This window comes from Lynx canadensis, chromosome A2 (assembly GCF_007474595.2).
Source record: "Lynx canadensis isolate LIC74 chromosome A2, mLynCan4.pri.v2, whole genome shotgun sequence".
Lineage (NCBI taxonomy): Eukaryota > Metazoa > Chordata > Mammalia > Carnivora > Felidae > Lynx > Lynx canadensis.
The window spans coordinates 62,438,373-62,459,679 of record NC_044304.2 but is presented as its reverse complement, the minus strand read 5'-3'; the positions used below and the strand labels follow the sequence as shown (position 1 = coordinate 62,459,679).

General features: G+C 58.0%; 1 protein-coding gene across 1 annotated transcript in view; it reads left to right on the top strand.

The window, feature by feature from the left end:
• TNS3 (tensin 3) overlaps nucleotides 1–21,307 on the top strand; it is a 216,531-nt gene that overhangs the window by 128,530 nt on the left and 66,694 nt on the right. The window contains exons 16-17 of the mRNA XM_032592493.1: nucleotides 877–981; nucleotides 18,719–19,957. Of these exons, the coding sequence (XP_032448384.1) occupies nucleotides 877–981; nucleotides 18,719–19,957 (1,344 nt within the window). The remainder of the gene's footprint in view (nucleotides 1–876; nucleotides 982–18,718; nucleotides 19,958–21,307) is intronic.

Below are 21,307 nucleotides of genomic sequence, written 5' to 3'. Positions count from 1 at the left end.
GATCGTGCTGATTGTTTACTTTTCTCCCAACAAACAGTTGAATGTGTTTAAAGATGATTAGAAGTACAGTTGAGTACAAATATTTATTTGCAAACAAATAGATTCTCCTTTTTTTTCTAAAAATAGAGGAATCTGCCCCTTTATCATCAAGGGGAGTGGTTCTTTTCTTTAGCGAGATTCATACTCAAAAACAATTTATTTTTTACTGATTTATTATTTAAAATGTTTATTTAATATTGAGAGAGTGTGTGCTCTAGTGGGGAGAGGCAGAGAGAGGTAGAGACAGAATCCCAAGCAGGCTCCACACTATCAGCACAGAGCCTGATGTGCGGCTTGACCCCACAAACTGTGAGATCATTACAGTTGGATGCTTAACTGCCTGAGCCCCCCAGGCTCCCCAAGAACGTTTTAATTCAGGCTTGAATTGCTGGAGAAGATAGTCCCCTTCCTTCTGAGATCAGTGCCCTAATTCAGTTGCTAGTTAAGTGCAAGGTGTGTGAGGTCACAACCATTGGCTTCCCCAGAATGTGGGCAGAGTGGCGCAGGGGTCTGGGAGCCTGGAGCCTGGGCATAAACGCGCCTCTCTGCCCTCTGCCTCAGGGCTGACCGCTCGGTGCCTCTCCGTCCCGGTCTGGGAAGTGATCTGGGTGCTCTTGGCATGCACAGTTAGTACTCAGAGCCCAGAGTGGACTGAGTGCACAGCGGACGGAGAGCCAGAGTCCACACCAGCTGCGGTCAGCGCCAGGCTCCTGGGAGCAGGAACGCGGGTCTTGGCGCTGGCTTTCGGCACTCAGGCCCGGCACGCCTCCGTCTGGTCCTCCAGGCTGGCGCACGGCGGCGTGCCTGGGCTGTGGCTGACACTTCCTCCCCATGCAGGCTGTGAACACTTGTGCAATGACCACGGAGTGATCGTGGACTTCAACACGGCAGACCCCCTGATCCGCTGGGACTCGTACGAGAGCCTGAGTGCCGGCGGAGAAGGTACGTCCAGCAGCCGTCGTGAGGGCACAGGGGAGGGGCAGCGAGGGCAGCCTGCTGGCGGTTAGATCAGAAATGTCCCTGCGGTCTGCTCAGATGCCAGAAACCCTGCCCTCTTTTGGGGTCCAGAGCCCCCGGGGCTGTGAGTTCAGGAGAGTATGTGAGAAGCAGAGAGGTCTCCTTGGGGCGCTGGCTGCGAGCTGCTGGGAAGGTGTCAGTGTCTCTGCACTGGGCTGGCTGACTTGGACGTTGCCGGGGGTGGGGGGGCACTCCCTGGGATGGGCAGGGAACCCCCCCCTCCCCCACCGTGTGTCAGGTGGCAGGAACGAGGCCCAGAGAGCCAGCTCAGTGTCTCCTCCTCTCCCCGTTGTGCTTCTCCACCTTGGTGTCTGTTTGGTTTCTTACTTGACGAGGTTCTTGCTGGGCCGGGCATGCGAGCTCCTGGAGCAGACCCAGCCTGTCCTACGGTGCTCTCACGCATGCAGGCGGTGGCCGGAACTCGGCGACAGGCTTCTCTGCCACAGCGGGTGGGTGGTGGCGGGAGGCCGTGGGGGGCGTCCTGTTCGAAGGCCTGGTCCTGGGAGCGGTAGGAGGGCATTGCCCGTGTTGGAGGACTGCCACCCTGTCATTTCGGGGTCATGGTCCGTAAAATCTCCGTGACACTGAATTAGTGATCGCCAGCCTTTGCTCCCAGGGGCGTTTCGGGTTCTCGCGAGCCTCATGTCACTGTGTTTTCTTAAGCCCATCAGTGCTTTACTCCATCATACGTGCGGTTCTGCATAAAGGCCTTGTTTAGTCTGTGCTGTTGATTCAGTGAACCCCCCACGCAGAAACAAAGTGTCTCTAACACACGGGTTTTCCCCGGAAGGCACGTCTCAGCTTCTCCCGTTCAGGACACTGGGCAGCCCTTCAGGGGGGAGTCATCATAAACATCAAAAGTACCAGCAAAGAGCACAGACATGCAAAAACTGTGTCCTCAAGCAGGACTGGAGGGTGCATGTTGATGGCGTGAGAGCTGGGAACGTGCACGTGGGGCGACTGCAAATCGTGGCTGCTCTGTGCGCCTCCATGGATGGCCACGAAAATGCCACGTGTTGATCTGGGGTTAGAAGTAAAAATTCTTGGTGAGTAGGTGAACTTGCACGTATGGAGTCAGGGTCATGGTGGTGGAATGTACTCGCTGGCCTTGATTTTTGCAGTTCCTCCCACGCCTTTCGTGTGTCCTGCGGGACTGTCCCTCCCTCCAGGGGGGAGTGGGAGCCGTAGCTCTGCCCTGGCCGCCCACGTGTTCCTCCCTCGTCTCCACGGGAGCTGTGTGACTTCGAACAAGTCACTTGACCTCTCAGTGCCCTTTTCTGCTCCCCACGGGCAGTAATCGCACAGGCAGAGCTGCTGAGTGGACGTGGTCCCTGTGACCACCACGCACGTCCCACAGCTGACAGGGTCCCCTGACGCTGTCGTCACTTGCCCTGGAGCTCAGGGCTTGATGAGAACCCTAACACGGGGTCGGTGGAGACTGGGGAGCCCAAGACGCCTGTGGGACAGCAGGAGTCTCCCGTCTCGCCCCGCACCGGTGGATGGCACCACGGCACAGCGGAACCGAGTGGAGCCGGGGTCTGTGATAAGGGGCTGTGGTGCTGGGACCCCAGTGACTCTGTTGTTCCACATAGAAAATGTTTCTGTTCCCGCCGTGTCACCTTTCTGCCTGTTTTGCTTGAAGATACATGACTACACCGTCACTGAGCATCACGGAATGTCACACGGAGGGGACTGCCCTAGCAGGACCTCCTGAGTCTGGAGTGTCACTCCCCAGAGGCCAGTGATGGCAGATCTCAGTGCTGCTGCCTGAGGGCTGCTGTGCCAGGTCACGGTCCCGTCTGTCCTTGCCAACTCTGCTGTGCGGTGCTGGGGTGCCTGCACCCCTGCGCCTTGTCCGCGGGGAGGGTCTCTGCTCACTCCTGAGCCTCCTTCTCGTCTGAACCTCTGTGTCTCCACCTGGAAAATGGCCTGTTTTCAGGAGATCATTCCACAGGTCTCCTCCACCTCTGCAAGTTCTTTTTTTCTCCTTGTGCACACGGCTCGCCTGCCCTGAGCTCTCGTTCCCTTCGTGCCGGCCAGGTTTCTGCCATGCGAGGAGCTCAGGGAGAAGCGAGCAGGCCTTCTGATGGGGGAGATGTGTGTGTGTGTGTGTGTGTGTGTGTGTGTGTGTGTGCATGAGCGTATGTATGTATGTGTGTATATGTCGGTGTATGTGTGTGTATGTGTGTATACGTATGTGCATATGTGTGTGCATGTGCATAAGCATATATGTTTGCATGTGTGTATATATTTGCATGTATACATGATTATGAGTATACGTATATATACAGAAGTATATATGCGTATGTATATATGTGTGTGTGTGCACGTGCACATACATTCATGTATTTCTGTATATGTATCTGAATAGTCACATCTACACATGTGTGCATATGTGTTTGTGTATATCTGTGTATATCTAAATATATATATACGTGCGAATACATGTATATGTGTATACATGTCGTATGTGTGTATATGTGTACATGTATATGCAGATATGTCCACGTGTGTATATATCTGCATCTGTACATTATTATGTGAGTGTATATACAAATATAGTGTATATGCGTATGTGTCTATGTATTTGTGTGTACATATGTGTATATGTGTGTATACATAGGTATGTGTGTATTTTCTATATATGTGTATGTATCTGGATATGCATGTGTCTACGTATATGTGCATGTGTGTCTGCACGTGCACATGTACATATGTGTGATATGTGTATATACCTGTGTGTATATATGTGTGTACACATCTGTGTATGCATATGCTTACATATATGTGTGTGTACAAATACACTATATGTGTGTATATGTGTATACTAGTGTGTATATGTGTGTATATTTACATACATGTGTATATATATTTGTGTACACAACTTTACTATATATGGATATTTGTGTATGTGTATATGAATATACATATGCATGGATATGTGTGTATATATGTTTGTATGCATATGTATATGTGTGGGTGTGTGCATGTATGCTAATATACTCGTATTTGTATATGGTGAGGGTGGGTACAGATACAGTGTGTGTATCTGTGCATGCACCTGTCCCCACCCCCCAGCCGTCCCCATAGGATGCACCGTGTGCCAGAACTGGAGTGTGTGCCGGGAATTAGGAAACTCTCAGAGAAGCTGCCACTTGGCCAGTCACTTGGTGAGACTCACAGAGGAGGGGCTCTTGCAGGCAGGGCATGCGAGAAGGCTCGTGGAGGAGCGTGGGGTGTGCCTGAGGAAGCAGTGGCTGCTGGGGGAGGGAAAGGGGGCTTGTCCCATCAGGAAGTGTTATCCTGCAGAGACCGCTTTCTGGTGGATGACAGTCCAGGACGACCTGGCCGGAGGGCCCAGGAGGGTGACACGGGGTGCCCGGAAAGCTGTCAGGGCTGCAGCAGATGGCTGAAGGGGTTCGGATTCCTCGGCCCCTTCCCCAGGACGCTCCGCCACACTCCGGGGAGGGGCGGAGGGGCTGCTGGGCAGGAAATGTGTGGCTGCGGAATGTGTGGAGCTGGCTCAGGAGCAGGGTGTGCTCGTTCCGGATCCACTTGTAATATCAGGTGTTGGCATTTCACAAGTGGATCTGAAAGCTTTTCCGCTTAGAGAGCATGCTGGGGTTTTACGTTTGGAGAAGCAAAGTGAGCTTTGGAGCTTCGACAGCTTAGCAGAGGGAGGGTCCGCCAGAATGTGGCAGATGAGACCGTGGGCCTGGCTCTGTTCTGTGCAGACCTCAGCAAGCACCTACCCATTACTCTCCTGACTTAGAGCCTCCAGTCCCTGGCCCCCAAGGTCCCTGTCACGTGTGATCCCAGGACCCAGAGAGTTAATCTGCCCAGACAGCAGGCACCAGTTGGGAAGGAGGGCGACGGCACATCTTATCTGAAATACAAGAGTCTCACCCTCTGTGCTAAGAACCATATGCAAACATCCTTTGGGTGTTAACTTGAAACCGGATTGGATCCTGTGACAAGAATACGTGTGATGCTGGAGGCAGTTTAATGAGTGATAGCCGGCCCTGAGCTGTCTTGTCACTCAGAGACCATGGCCTTTCTAGCCCAAGTGCCATCTGGGAAAGTGCGTGCATCAGAATTCACGTTTGGACCAGTTTGCGTTCATTAACACATGTGAGCCCCCTGGGGACGGCCAGGCTCGGTTGAGCAGATTAGCCCTGGACAGACAGTGTGCACAGGCACAGAGGCCGCTTGGTCTGGCTGGGGTCATGGGCCTCTACCGCACACAGCCTTGTGAGGGCATGCGCTCAGGACAGTCCCCTGTGCACACAGACAGGGGTCTGAAAGGCAGGGGCAGCTCCTGGACCGCCTTGGAGTCAGGCCAGCGCACATATACCCTCTTGTACTCTCCTCCTGTCCTTTGTGAGAGGGGTGGCTGTCATGCCCGCCCTTTGATGGCTGCACCTGCTTACACAGCCTGGCAGTTCCTGGTTGTCCCTGATCCTTACCTGGAGTGCAGTCTTGGGACTCTGCCTTGGGGACCAGCACCTTAAGAGTTCTGATCCCTAGTGGGCTCATTGCAAACAGGTGTTTGAGGTCGAGTCGGCAGGGACAGTGACCTCTCAAGGGAAGGCCAGGACATTTACTACAGGAAAAGTCCGGCAACACTTTGGGTGTCTGATGCCACCCACGTGGGAAGGATTGCGAGTTTTCACTATCTGGTCAGCAGAGCAAGAGCCTGAGCAGGGTGGGGGCTGGGATGCACCTGCGCTCTCGCGCCCCGCCCCCAGCGCGCCCCCGCCCCCAGCGCGCCCCCGCCCCCAGCGCGCCCCCGCCCCCAGCGCGCCCCCGCCCCCAGCGCGCCCCCGCCCCCAGCGCGCCCCGCCCCCCAGCGCGCCCCGCCCCCCAGCGCGCCCCGCCCCCCAGCGCGCCCCGCCCCCCAGCGCGCCCACATAGTCTTGTTGCTCTGGCTCTGGCCCCAGGAGTTGCTAGGTAACAGGTGGCAGTGAGGGTGTCTCTGGGCACAGGCTTCATGTCCTGCAAGTCTACGGTCTCCAGCAGGCACCTCAGGAGATGACTTTCCCCTCCCCACCCATTCCCCTGCCGGGACCTTCTCTGCTCATCGTCCATCCTTAGGTCTCCTATATCTGCCCTGTCGGGATTGTGTAGAAGGTCCTATTTGAAGACCGGTTCTGCCATTAAAAGTCAGAAGCCAGAAGTCAGAAGCCACTGCCCATGTGGTTGTTTTGGGACAGCACATAGTTGAAATCACCTTCAAATTCCAGCAAACGAGATTTTTACACACACAATTGCATACGATTAGGTTTTTAAAATTTTTTTTTTTTTTCAACGTTTATTTATTTTTGGGACAGAGAGAGACAGAGCATGAACGGGGGAGGGGCAGAGAGAGAGGGAGACACAGAATCGGAAACAGGCTCCAGGCTCCGAGCCATCAGCCCAGAGCCTGACGCGGGGCTCGAACTCACGGACCGCGAGATCGTGACCTGGCTGAAGTCGGACGCTTAACCGACTGCGCCACCCAGGCGCCCCCGATTAGGTTTTTATTCTCACTACAGGTCCAAGGACAGAGGGTGTGGCTGTGTTTTATTGTTCTTGTTCTGGAAGCTGTCATCAGGGGCAGGGAGGATGGTGGGAGGAGCAAGTGTGAGACAGAGTGTCTGTCCTGGAGTTATATTTAGCATGTCCAGCCCAGATTGCAGAGCATATGGCTCACAAAGCATCCAGCCATTTCTTGGGAATTGGGGTCGTTTTAGTGGCAGTATGTGACACTGTGTCAGCAGTGTGAGTGTCAAGTGCCCTCAAAGTGCTCAGTGTGTGTGTGAGTAGGGGGGCTTCCATCGAGGGCAGGGAAGGTGGCATCCTCCGTGCCCCTGTCCCCTGAATGGAGGACACGTGTTCTGGGAGCAAAGCCAGGGAGTTAGCGCTACAGGGCAGTACTGTGCCTAGAAGGGTCCTTCTTGGTGGGGACCTGGCCTGTAGGTGACTGGGTGACAGGTGTGTCTGGTTGAGAGAGGAGGCTGATGTCAGGCTGGTGGGGGGCGGGGAAGGTGTCTGCAGTGACGGGCAGGTGCAGAAGCCAAGGAAGCGGTTCCCAGTGGACAAGCATCTTGACAGCTCCCTGGGCCTGCCCTGCCCACGGCCTGGCTGTCCTAAAGGTGGGGTCACCTGCATAGTCAGTGACCCCCTCACTGAACGGGCCCTGGACAGGTGCACAGCTGTCCCTAAGAGGTTATCTCCCCGAAACCAAGAGGCATGGAGAGACTTACCTTGTTGGTTTATACTGACATAACAATGGCTTGTTCACAGCCTGCTGTACCCTGTGCTGTCCTGGCTCTGGGGACGTCACTACAGGAAATGGAAGTAAATCAGGATTGGTGGTGGAAACGTTCCGAGGACAGTCCTGCTATGAAAGCTCAGCAGTGTTTTTTAATTAAAAATTTTTTTAAGTTTATTTTTGAGACAGAGAATGAGAGAGGCGCAAAGAGAGAGGGGGAGAGAGATTCCCAAGCAGGCTCTGTCCTGTCAGCGCTCGAATTCACGCACCATGAGACGATGACCTGAGCCAGGATCAAGAGTCGGATGCTAAACCGACTGAGCCACCCAGGCGCCCCTTTGTTTTTAAATCCATATTGAACGTGGCACATTTGTTACCTGGAATCCATTCTTACTACCCTTAGACCAAACACCCACGGATATACTGGCGTTGATCTTGGGAATTCAGGCAAGATTTCAGCAGTGATACTTTGCCTTTGGACGAGGAGCAGGTCCCGACGAGCAGGGCGTGAGGGGAATGATCTTTCAGCCTGGACCCTGCAGGTGAGGGTCCACCGGGCATCCTGCAGGACTCCTGTGCCACCTACTGACTGCTTCCAGAGACACTCGGGAAGCCCACCGCGTCTTTTCCGCATTAGATGGGTCACCCTGTGTGCACAATTATAGCTCTGTGTGGGCTAAAAGTTTTGAGGCCTTTCCAGACCCTGAGCCACACAGCTCCCTTCCGGGCAAACATCAGCAAAGCCTCAAAGACCACGTTGTTTCGGGAGAGGTTCATGCTAACAGCCGGAACGGGCTCCGTGTACTCAAACCCACTGGCAGGGAGTGCTGGGAGGTAACCGCATGTTGAACGTGCTCAGTGGCCAGCAGCGTGGACGCTGAGACCTGCAGCCTGTTAGAAACAGAGAGAGGAGACCCAGATCCGAGTATAGACGCTCGCGTCTCCTTCTCACTGCTGAGTCCTGGCACGGGCGCCAGCTTGAGACGCATGGGTCTGATCTCCAGGGTCTCGTCCAGCAGAAGGCCAGGACCCCCGCTCACACCCAGACGCAGAGCTGGCTCCAACCCGGCAAAGCCTGGAAGGCCCCGGAGAACTTCCAACTCTGATTTCTTTCCTTTCCATGTGAATTCTTCACAGAGGAAATACCATGTGCTCAGTGAGTCACTTCCATGATTACGGTGACAGTGTTAATTGCACAGCAGGTATGGTGAGGTCCCCTCCCTCGATGGCAAATGGATTATCTGTGACCTTGCCGGTGCCAGATTGCATAGACCTTCTTGCGCAAGAAACGTGCGTTGTGCCCCTAATAGAAGAGATCCTTTTTCCTGGGTGAGCGCGGACTTTTGTCGTGGCCTCCTGTCCATGCCTCGTGTCTCTGTGGCCACTTGGGGGTGGCTTATTGGAGGTGGGCGCTGCCCTGCCCGCGCTGACCGCCTGGTTGTGTCCCACCTCACGGTGACGGAGCAGTGACCCCGGTAAGGGTTCTGGTTGTGCTGTGGGGATGTGCAGGCGTCGGATGGTCTGTGCTGGTTTGTGCAGGCGTGTTCTGTTCGTTTAAAGAGTAAAGGCATGTGACCGTGCCCCACCGCTTTGCAGCCAGGGCAGGGGTAAACTGGGGTCCGCAGACCACCCGGGTAGCAGGTACTGAGGCCTGAAATGTGGGGGAACGCGGGGAGGGGAGGCGCATGCAGGCTGTGCGATTAGCACGGAGGACAGACTCGGCCCCATCCAGCTGGAGAAGGAGGCACAGCCCCAGAGAGGAAGGATGCCAGGCGGGGATGTTCTGGCCGGCTGTCGGATGCTCACACTGTGTGTCGGGCTGGCTCCCGGTGTCAGCTGGAGGCTTGGAAGTCAAAGCTGAGGTCTGGCTGAGTGGCTCTGGAGAAACTTTTCCCCGCCTCCTCAGCCTCCAGGGTTCAAATTTCACTGAACCTGATTGCGTGAAACCCCGCCCTCATGTTTACATTGCGCTGCCCTTTTTGGAGCCATCGAGTCCCCCTCTTAGCCTAGACCTTCTACCTTCTGCCCTGGCCTGAGAGGGAGGCCGACCTGCACCCCCCCAGCGGGATGCTGCCGTCCTGCCTGGAAAAGCGGGTCCCCCGGGCATAGCTTGAGCACACCGCTGGGCCGTTTGGAAGGAAGGTGAGCGGGGAGCGTGTGCGTGCGTGGCTTCTGCGAGGCTTCGCAGACCTGCAGCAGAGCCCCGCGCTTCTCTGAGGTTGCAAACCAGACAGAACCACGGGTGGCAGGAGACGGTTCTCCCCAGAAAAGGGGAGGACGCCCGGGATGTAAAGGAATCCATTTCAGGTTGGCAGGAAGGAGCACCATGCGGGCCCAGGGAAGACTGTTTGCAGGTTAGGGGCCCCGTAAGTGCCTCTCCTCTTAGAGAGGCAGTGGTGGTTTGGGATGGGGTTTGTGGCCGGCCGGCCCAGGGGAGCTCTGATTCGGTGGCGGGGATGGCCTGTTCCCCTGGCCGGCTGGGTCTGGAATGTGTTTTCACAGTTAGGAGTGGCCGCGAAGGGAGCCGGTCACACACTGCCCGGATAAATGCCCTGGACAGGACGGGCGTGAGCTGGGGCGTCGGCTAGGAGAGGTGCCGTGCCGTGGTGTTTGTGTGGGCTGTCCGGGCACGGCCCTGCCGTGTGCCCCAGTGCCCTTCGTCGCAGTGTGCTGCGCCTCGCCCGGGGACAGGAGGGATCACCTGGAGTCCTGGAGTCCCAGCTCTGAGACGCTGGGCCCCCGCGGTGGGCGCCTCCCTTCCTGGAGAGGCGGGTCCCCTCAGACTTCCCGTTGGAATGTTCCACTCCTGCATTTTTTTCCCCTCCTACTCCGTGTTTCTCCAAGAATTTACAGCCTGCCTTGTTTCTAGAGAACGTTCTCCCAGAGCTCATCTGGGCTCCGGAGGGAGCGAATTCCATGCCGGCTTGGCAGGAGACGCGTTCCTGCCTTGTGGTTTCGGGGGCGGGTGGGGGGGGGGGGGGTGGCTCTGAGTTGGGGGCCCCAGGCAGCGCTCACTGTCAAGGTAAGAAGGCACACCACGGGGAGCCCCGTCCCAGGAGGCAGGTAATTCTGGGCCTCAGGGGAGGAGCCGGGTATCCTGGTCCAGAGGGCAGGCCCTGCCTTCATGGCCGTGCAATTCTGGCATCTTCTGCTTTTGGTAGAACAGAAGCCGGGGCACAGGGTAGGGGGTGGCTTTCCTGTTACTCTGTGATCTGTCAGAGTCGCTGCATGGTCACTGCGTGTCTGCTTTTGGGGATGAGAGGTTGTGTTCTCAGAGACCTAAGCGTGGTCGCTGCTCGTAGCTCTGGATTTACTCTGGAAGGAGAAATAATTTGATATGAATGCAGGGCAGTCTTTAATCAGCACAGGGGTGGAATCCTGTCGGAGTAAAAGAAAAGCAAACCTGGTTTCAGGAGCGGTTTGTAGGGGTGCAGTTACATGTGCCCGAGAGGAGAGAGAGATCTCTGAGTGACCTGGTGAGATAATGCCCCTCCACCTGAAGGATCCTCCCCCCCACCAGCTCCTGCTGGGCACTTGTGAAAAGTGGGGCCTCAGGTCTCAGTCCCCACGGCCCCCTGAGGGTAGGAGGCATCCCGGGGACACCCGCGTCTCCCCGTCTGGTCCCATCCCCCTTCCAGCGCCTTGCTGGGGGACAGAGTTCTCTGGGTCTCAGAGGCTGGGACCTGGGTGCACCCTCTGCATGACACAACGGGCACCGAGACACTGGCCCAATGCCAAAGGTCTAGACGCAGGTCGGTGTCCCTGCAGGGTCCATTCTCAGAATAGCAAGCTGGGCCGTCCACACTGCTGCTGCATCTGCATCTGTGTGCCAGAGCCTAGGTAGCAGGTGCAGGAGACACGGTCTCTACCCACCCCCGCCGGGGTCCGGAGGTGCAGACTGAAGGCTCCAGGGTTGTGCTGGAAGGTCCACTGGAGCCAGGGTGACTGTCACGCAGCTGCTGAGCCCCTTGGACATCGTGGTTCTGCAGCGGCGAGTTCTACGCCTTCCAGGGCTCGTGCTGAGCTAACAGGGCGGCGGAGAGGCCCCGGGAACCTCCTCCCACTTAGGGCGGCCACTTGTGTCCTCTGTACCATTAAGGACCCCAAGGAGCTTGGGGTGGCGGCTGGGTCCCAGGGCCAGGCTGTGGGATGTGCAGGACAGTTGAAGCCTGCCTGGTGGCCTGGGTCAGGTCAGACCGTGACTTCGGGAGCATTGGGGGATGTTATTTTAAAAAACCATCTTCTTCGCTGTTCTGTGAAGAATCCGTCTTTCAGCTCAGTTCCCAAAAGGGTACGGTTGGTTGAGCTGAATTCCAGGCACTCATTGATGGGACTAGCTCCTGCTCCCCAGGCTCTGGGCCCAGAGAACACAGACACAGGTGGTAGGGGATCCCGGAATCGGTCACCGGGACGGGGAGGGGACAGTGTTCGCCCTGGGCCTACGTGTGACACTGTGTCTGTGGTGGTCTCACTGGATAGTCCCACGATCCTCCAACTCGCCCTTGCTCTCCCTCCCCCTCGCCGGCTCAGTTCTCCGCAGATAAGGAAAGTGAGGTCAGAGGGGCTGAGTAACGCACCCAAGGTCACACAGCTGCGGTCAGGATTTTTAATCAGGATTGGAACCCAGATGGATTGTGGAAGGGAGTGAAAGTGTGCTCATAATCCACTCCCGTGGAAAAGTCCACATGGACTCTGTGGCACAGGGGGGGGCACAGAGGGGCCCCAGGGACCGCCACCCCAAGGGGAGGAGAGTTCTGGCCACATCACGGGGCCTGGGAGCAGGAAGGAAAGGCCTAGAAGAGAGGGAGGAGGGGGAGGGAGCCACAGCAGGGTGGACGCAGTGCACTGAGTCTCCTTTCCTTCTTGACTTCACACGACGGGGGTTTTGATCGCGGGGTACTTTACGTACGGTAAAATGTACTGAGCTTAGTGTGCTGTTCAAGTTTGCCTTTCTTTCTTTCTTTTTTTTTTTTCCAACGTTTATTTTATTTTTGGGACAGAGAGAGACAGAGCATGAACGGGGGAGGGGCAGAGAGAGAGGGAGACACAGAATCAGAAACAGGCTCCAGGCTCTGAGCCATCAGCCCAGAGCCCGACGCGGGGCTCGAACTCACGGACCGCGAGATCGTGACCTGGCTGAAGTCGGACGCTTAACCGACTGCGCCACCCAGGCGCCCCAAGTTTGCCTTTCTTTCTACGAAGCTCCCACCACAGTCAAGATACAGGATGTTTCTGTGTCGCCAATCACCCCTGGGGCCCCTCCGTACCTCCCCTTGAGGGCCTTTATCCCAGAAGGCCATGGGGGGCCGGTTGTGATGTTCCTTCTTCCATGCTGGGAAGCCGTGAGAACCGTGGGCTGTGGGGACATGGTGCTGAAGCGGTCGGTCTGGCTGGGTGGCCGGAGCGAGTCACGTGGAGGGTCCCGCCAGAGGCAGCTGTGACCCTCCGAGTGCAGAGAAATGGCCAATCAGGTGCGTCCTGGCAGGCGGACTTCCCTTTCTCGGGGGTGGGGGGTCCTGTCCCCAGCGGCTGTGGGCACAGCGGGAGGGGGCAGGTCATGATTCTGAGCACAGAGACACACAGTCTGCCTGGGTGCCCACTGCCCTGCAGCCTGGGAAAGGGACACAGAACCTGGCACCAGCCCAGCGGCCTGGAGCACCAGGAGGCACGTCAGGAGTTAGGGAGGAAAGCACACTGTCCGGGCGGTTGCCGAGGAGGGAGTGGGGTGTGTGTGTGGAAATTGCAGAGAAAACATTCCGGCAAATTCCTCTCCAAAATTAAGTTGTTAATTCCACAGAAGCGGTTGGTCACCTCTGGAAGTTCAGTGTTTTAAAATACCGGGCGGCAGGAACCTGGGGTGGGCCCGAGGTCGGTGGAGTCCCAGATGCTCTGCCCCCGTTCCGGAGGCCTGTTTTTGTCTGAAACATCTGCACAGCCTCTCCGAGCCTCTGTTTTCTCATCTGCAAAATGGGGTTTCCAATTCCTGCCTCACAGCATCGCTCTGGGGATTAAGTGAGACCCATCCCGGGGGTGTCACGGAGCCCAGGCACGAAGAGCCTTTGCCTTCAGAATGTCATCCTGATGCCATGGCGATTTCGGGAAAGGGCGTCCCCACTTCTCTGTTCCCCTGAAGGCATAGCCACGTCTGGGCATGCACCTTCTCGCATCCTGCTCCCCCCTTCTGCCCCTGTCGGCCTGTCGGATGCCTGAGATGTGCCCGCTGCTCCTTCACCTCCTGCTTCTCCCCCTGTAGCCCGGACTGAGTGCGGAAGGGAGTCCCCTGACCCTTCCTCCTCCTTCTCTGTTGGTCGCCGCCGGCAGCCGTCAAGTGCGTGGGGGCCCTCCGGTGAACATTCCCCCAGGGCGCTTTCTCGTTTTCTCCAATGAGGACTCATGGGGAGCACCCTGTTCTCTCTTTTGAAATGAAACTTGAGCTTTCTTTTTTTAAAGTTTATTTATTCATTTTGAGAGAAAGCGGGGGAGGAGCAGAGAGAGAAAGAGAGAGAGAGAATCCCAAGCAGGCTCTGGGATGCCCGTGCAGAGCCCAACGCGGGGCTCGATCCCACGAACCATGAGGTCATGACCTGAGCTGAAGTCTAGAGTCGGACGCTTAACGGGCTTGAACAAACCTGACACAAGAATAGAACGTAAGATTCAGGGTCAGTATGTGGAAAAAAGAAAGGAATCCAGGTCGCTATATAAGTCCGTCGGGTTTGTTCTTTGTTTTGAGTGGACTTTTGTTGGAAGCGGGGCCCCGGGACAGCGGCCCATCCTGCCCATCATTTCTGTGCCTTTTTGGGGGCTGAGTGGTCCGTGTCTGGGAGAAGATTCCGCTGTTCCCTTTGGCTGATTTTTAACACACCTGTGAGCACAGGTGGGTGTTGCTTAATGTGTGTTCAGCCAGCATGGGAAGTTATGTTCTCCTCTGTTTTGGTTTGTTTTTGGTTTTACCCAGGTTCTTGCATTACTTCTGAAATGTTTTTTGAGTGCCTCTTTCCCTCTTTGTAGGAAAGCCCCCTTCCCAGGGCAGGTGGGGGTGGGCAGGGCCGGGGTGGGGTCCCAGCCTGTTCTGTGTTTTCTTCCTTCTTGTTCTTTTCCAGATGATAAACCGCCCTGCTGTGTCATTCAGCCCTAATCAGAGCTGAATTATTGTGTGTTTGATTTTTAACTAGGCCCTGGGGGTGGGGAAATCATTACCAGGCAACTCCCAGGCCTCCTGTGGAAAGGAGCCTGGGGTTCCGGCAGGAGGGGTGGGGGCAGCTCGAAGGGAAAGGTGACAGGAGAGGGGGGAATGGCTTGGGGGGAGTTGGCTGGTCCCGGGCTGGACCAGTGAAGGCAGTGAGTCTGTATGCCCAGCTGCAAAGCTCCGAGCACAGGGGCACTGAACAGGTGCCGTCCCCCTCGGCCTCTACCTTCTGGGATCAGGGTTTTCCCTGGCGGAACAAGGATCAGTCAGATTCCCTTTGAGCTGGAAACACAAAGTTAAAACGAATTGTTGAACTGTATAAAAAGATGCCCCGGGGGCAGAAGAAGCCACTGGCTGCACCTTCCAGAATCTCCGTCCTGAGCCACATACCCACCCCCAGGGGCCGCTTCTAGTGTCCAGTTCCCAGATGGTGCGGAACTTGAAGCCTGGCGCCTCCTTCCCTCGAGTGGCTGAGTCCTTCTTGACCCTGGGCCCAGCCACACCTGCACAAGGGAACTGGGACCACAGCTGGAGTTCTGGGCTGCATCTGGGCCCTGGATAACACTTTGCACTTTTCTTTTCCAGACCCGGGCTGCATCATAAGGGGCCCTATGCCATCCTCAAGTACGGGCATCCTTAACAGTGGCGTGAGGCCTCTGGGGGCTCTGCACAAGGGGGTGGGGCCCGAGTTAGTGTTTTGGGGAGGGCTGGGTGGGTGGCCACGCAAGCCCCTGGCGTTGGGCTCCCAACCGGGAGGCTTTTCACTACCCATGCCCTGCTGTTTTCATGCTGGGTCTCTGGAAACACGACAGCAGCCCCGTGTAGGTGACGTGGGGCTTTTCCGTGTGCGGTGCAGAAGCCAGAGGTGGGCCGTGAACCTGTGGGAAGACGTGGCTTATGGGGAAGCCTGCAGGCAGGGCAGCGGGGGAGGCGGGAAGTGCAGAGACACAGTGCCATTGTTAATGCACCCACTGTATGCCAGGGCTGTGCCCTCCTCACAGTCGTGCCCCGTCCTGTGGCCCCCGACTGACTCCTCTGCCTGCCCAGAGACACAGTGGGCCACAATGTGTTTTCTTTGATGTCTTGGAGCCTCGGATCGGGTGCCCTCAGGTACTTCTTCAGCTTTGCTCTGTAGCGTGGGGAGACCAGCCAGCAGCGTGACTACTGTCCTGGGCCAGGCTCACGGGGTCCGGGGGGTTGGGGGGGGTCCGGTGGGGGGGGGGGCACCGCTGCTGGGAGGTGGGGAACCCAGGCTGCAGCCACGTCTGCCTTCACACCCTGCTGCTGTGTGTTTGTCTTGGCCTAGTTAGTGGTTTTCAGCTCTTGCCCACAGAGATGGTGGAACTTTCCAGAATAGCTCCCCAGTTTTTCTTGCATGAGAACATAATAGAGCATTGAGTCTCTTGGTTGCTTGGTGCCCACTGGGTACCAGGATCTGTTCCCTAATTTTGTGGATACCACCAGGAGCAAAAACCCCCAAGGCCTCCCAGAGCTCGTGTTGTGGTGGGGGGCACAGACAGTAAGTAATATGTGTGCACACCTACAACGTGTTTGTAGGTAGTTGTACCACAGACAAACAGAGGAAGCCCCCTACCCCAGGGGAAAGGATGGTCAGGGAAGCTCTGCTGAGGAGAGGAGGGAACGAGCCGGGATGGAGAGCAATGGAGGCAAAGAACAGCATGAGCAAAGGCCCTGGGGCAGGGGCAAGTGTGTGCCTGCTGTGGTCTAGGAGCAGCGGGGGGGGGGGGGGGGGGCAGGGAGGGACTCCTGGGCTCTGTCCACCTGGGACAGACCTCTCTCTGCCTGCTGATGATAGCTTACTGGCCCCCTGTGTTGTTCTCTCCCATAACTGCCCTAAAAGATAGGGATAATGAGTCAATTTTGTAAATGAGGAACCAGGGGCTTGAACAGAGAGTGAGCCGAATGCAGGAGCATAAATGCGGATCGGGACTCCCATCTCGAGGCTGCAGGGTAACAGGGACATCTTGTTCCTTCAAGTGAAAAACCAGTCCAGATGCTTGTAGAAGTGCTAGCCCTTGGCCAGAGTACAGGGTGGGGGTGTGGGGGCCCGAGGCCCCTCCCCTTCTCCTCGCCCCACAGCCAACTCCCCCGCCCCCAGATCACAAGTGGGTGTGTCTGTGGGCACATCTGGACAGTCCCCAGAGCTCCTGGGCCTTTGGGAAGACCCGAGCTCCGACAGAGGGATCCCCAGGTTTGGGCAGGTCGGTCTTGGGGCTGTGCTGCTTCCTGTTCCTTTCCCGAAGATGGGACATGGGTCTTGCAACCTGTGCGTGTGGTAGGACGTTTAGGCGGAAGCCCGTGGTGCCATATGTCTGCATCCTGTCCACACTGTGGGTGGGAAGGTCCCTGAGCCCCCTGGGGGCTACAGATCCAATGTCCTAAGTGCTGGGTCTCACACAGAGCCAGTGTGGGGTCATAATGCGTTTGCTATTGTCTTGAGATGGCTACTGAGGGTAGGGCTGAGGGTACTGAGGGTAACTGGGGACTCCTCGGCCCAGGGCATTTCGGGTCCTGTACCCGTCACGCAGACCCTTCCTTGTGGACCATTCCTGGCCTGGGGTTGGCCAAGGGGTTCTAACTCAGAACAATCACTGGAAGAAATTTTGTACCATTCATTCTTGGCTTCCTCTTTTAATTTTAATTTTTTTAACTTTTTAGTTTTTTAATTTTACTAAAAAATGTTTTTAATGTTTATTCATTTTTGAGAGAGAGAGAGAGTCAGAGACAGAGCATGAGTGGGGGAGGGGCAGAGAGACAGGGAGACACGGAATCCGAAGCAGGCTCCAGGCTCCGAGCCGATGCGGGGCTCAAACCCACGAACCGTGAGATCATGACCTGAGCTGAAGTCGGACGCTTGACCGACTGAGCCACCCAGGCGCCACTCTTGGCTTCCTTTAAAAAGTCATTGCGCCTGTGCGTTTATTTGAGATTTAGGGAGAAGGATGTGGAAGTCACGGATGCACAGTTCTGGCAGGTGGGACGCGCTTCTAGAATTCGTGACGGCCACCCGGCTGTGTGGCCCAGTGGTTTGTGCTCTGGCCAGACACCCGCCGGCCAGGCCTGCTCGGACCCCTCTGTCCGTCGACGCGGCAGGGTCTGAGATTCGTACAGAGTTGCCTCCGGCCTCACGGGGAAGGAAGGCGCGTGCTCCGTGGGTCTCGCAGGGGCTGATGCCTCCCGGCGCCAGAGGGGCTCCCATGGAAGCCAAAGTGAATGCGTGTTTTCTCAGGCCAGTGCAGCCCCTCATCTGCGCTCTGTGTCTCCTCACCCTCACGTCAAGCCTGCATGTAGAACACACCCTCATTTGCAGCCAGGGGAGCACGGGCCATGGGAACACGGGCCCTGCACGAGTCCAGCCGCATGTTGGAGCGTGACCCAGGCACTTCCGTGGTTGCGGGCACCCAGCCCGCCAGGCCAGGAGCCGGATCTCAGGGCGGGTTTCTCCAGAGGCCCAGTCGCCCCTGGATGTGGTGGCTCCCAGGTGCCTAGAGCGCGGGTGCAGCCCTCAGCAGCTGCCTCGCTCTGGTGTCCCTGCCGTGTCCCAGGGGGCAAGAGGGTGTGGACACCGGCTCGCCCAGGACCCCGCTCTGCGCCTGCCCCATTCGTAGTTAATAATAGTAGGGGGGGGTCCACTCTTCCTGCCCTGATGTGAGGCCTCATCTGTGTTTCCCGACTGTCCTGCCAGGCAGAGGGAGGTCAGTGCACGAAGATTCGCTTCACCCTCCCGGTGGAAGGACACCACTCCGTGGGGCAGTCCCGACAGGCCCCTGTCTGTCTCTCCCCACCGAGGGCCGGCCGGCCCGTGTCCCGTGCACGATGGGTTCTCGCCTCCTGATGATTTGCAGGCTCGGCCGTGCTCAGGGTTCAGGCTCGTGACAAAATTAACTCCCAGTCCTCCAGACAGGATGACTCCTAAGCTTGGAGAATCTGGAAAATTCTCTAAGTGATGGCTCCCTTTGCGTAAAAAGGTAGAAAGGGTTCTGGGGCCTGAAGCTGCTAGAATTGCTTGGGCTGGTACTCGCTCTGCCGGTGTGGGGGGGGAATGCAGAATTTTGGGGTCCCAGAGGAGTACTTGTCCCTAATTACAGCACATTGTCTGTTACAGGTTCGTCTTTTGGTTCAGGCAGGTGCACATGTGCATCCGGGAGCCTGAAGGACGCTTTCAGCCTTGACTCACAGCTGGTCTCCGTTTTCTCCCCCAGTGCCGCACACGCAGGGCCCGGTCGATGGCAGCCTGTATGCCAAGGTGAGGAAGAAGAGTGCCTCAGATCCCGGCGTCCCAGGCGGGGCCCCGGCCGTCCCCGCCACCACCAGCCCAGACCACGGTGACCACACCCTGTCCGTCAGCAGCGACTCTGGCCACTCCACCGCCTCCGTCAGGACCGACAGGACGGAGGAGCGGCTGGCTGCGGGCCCCAGGCGGGGCCTCAGCCCCCAGGAGAAGGCCGAGCTGGACCAGCTGCTCAGCGGCTTTGGCCTGGAAGATTCCGGAAGCCCCCTCAAGGATATGACCGATGCTCCCAGCAAGCACAGCGGCACACGCCACGTCGTGCCGGCTCAGGTGCACGTGAACGGAGATGCCGCGCTCAAGGAGCGGGAGACGGACATCCTGGACGACGACATGCCCGGCCACGACCTGCACAGCGTGGACAGCATCGGGACCCTGTCGTCCTCGGAGGGACACCAGTCGGCCCACCTGGGCCCCTTCGCCTGCTACCAGAGCAGCCAGAACTCCCTCCTGTCCGACGGCTTTGGCAGCAGTGCTGGCGAAGATGCGCACGGTGGCCTCGCCCCCGACCTGAGCCTTGGAGTGGACGCCCCGTTCGAGCGGGAGCGGGCTTTCGGGATCCGAGAGGCCAAGCAGCCGCCCCCGGCGTTGCGGAGGCCCTCCGTGTCCGCGCAGACGCAGGCCTACGGGCAGAGCGGCTACTCCACACACACCTGGGTGTGCCAGCAGCAGATTGTGGCCGCCCAGCAGTACAGCTTTGCTCCTGATGGGGAGGCCAGGCTCGTCGGCCGTGGCCCGGAGGACGGGTCCGGCCTGCTGCAGGCCCAGCCCCGGGTTCTGGTCACCCCCACCCGGGGGACCGGCAGCAGAGTGGCCCCGCAGAGGAGCGTGGGCCCCGGGCCCCACCTCCCCGATGCACAGCGGCCCCCTCCCGGCAAAGCCTTCAAGCCCAGGTTTCCAGACGTCAGGGTCGTGAACGGGACTGGACTGGAGCCCGGCGCGGACCCCTCCCCGGGCTCGCCCACCCTGGACATCGACCAGTCCATCGAGCAGCTCAACAGGCTCATCTTGGAGCTGGACCCTACCTTTGAGCCCGTCCCCACCCACATGAACACGCCGGGCATCCAGGCCAACGGCCCCATGCCGCCTGACAGCCTGGGAGGCAGGCTGTGGGACACGGGAGAGGGCCCCGGCAGGGCCCCGGTGCGGCAAGGTGAGCGGGCGGTTGCACACTGCGTTCATGCGTGCCTTTACAGAACGGGGCCTCGCATGCTGGGCTCTTTTCTGGGTCTGGGGGAGGCCCGCAGGGAGGACAGTCGCGCCCCTGGGCATGACCATGTGGGGACAGGTCAGCAAGTGCACAGTGCCGAGCTGGCTTTGCTGGGAGCAGAGGGCTGCTCGTGGCCAGGCCCAGAGGGTGGGGGGCTCGGGCATAGGGAAGGATGGAGGGAGGGGCGGGTTCCAGGCAGTCGGGGATGAGGGGATCCGGGCACCGTCTCTATGCGCCCCTGCTGCTGTGGGGCCACGCTGACTCCAGGAGGCTAGGGCTGTGGGGTCCTGAGCCCCGGGACGTGTGGTGCAGGGACCAGGGCGGGGCCTTGCTGTCCTGCTGTGGGGCCTAGAAGGCTGGGGTGGCTGTAGCAGACAGGCGGTGACCTCGGGGTGTGTGGCTTCGTGAACGTAGGGACAGGTGTTGGGACGGGGTCTGTGACTTGTTCTCCGTGTCTGGGTGGCATAAAGCTGGGGGCCGCGGAGAGCTGGCGGGTCAGCCTGGGAGGGCAGCCAGCGGGCAGCGGTGCTGGGATGGAGGGAGGCTGTGAGGGGCAGGGAGCTGCGTGTGGAGGCTGCGGGGAGTCCGGCCGGGCGTCCAAGCCTGCGTGCCACCAACGTCCAGGGAGGCCGAGGAGAAGACGCCCGGCCGGGCTCAGGCAGGGTCTGGACCCAGCGCCCCCTCAAGAGCATGGTGTCTACGCGAGGCCAGGCCGTCCTGCGCTGGTATGTCAGCAGGCTCCCTGGGTCCCTGCTGTAAGCGAAGACGGGAGTCACAAAGCGGGGGACACTCTCACCTCCTCGTCCTTCTGTGTGTGGGCCCGAGGGCCACCTGTCCTGCTGAGCCGGTCACACCGATGGCGACCTTGCCGCTCTCTGGCGTTGCTCTCTGGACCCCCTTCCTCTCCCTCAGGCCCCTTTGCCGCCTGGATGGATTCCCGTCTTATGGTTGAGGTTTGGGAGGCGTCGAGAGATGAAGTGATCTGTCCAGCGTCCCCTGCAGTAGAGCAGGAATAGGTCCCTGCCCCCAGGCGCTCTGCCTGCTTCTGAGGAGGATGGTGGTGATGGAGATGATGACAATGGTGACGAAGGTAGTAATGGAGGAGATGGTGGGACTGATGATCACCAGGGTGATACTGGCGTTGTTCACGACGATGGTTAACAGCGAGAGTAAGCACTGTCACTCTGAGTGCTCATGCTGTTCCAGGTGTTATGTTTGAGCTTCCCTGCATCACCTGTGATCTCGGCACCTACCATGGCAGGTGCACAGAGCTACTGTCTGTCTGACCCTGCA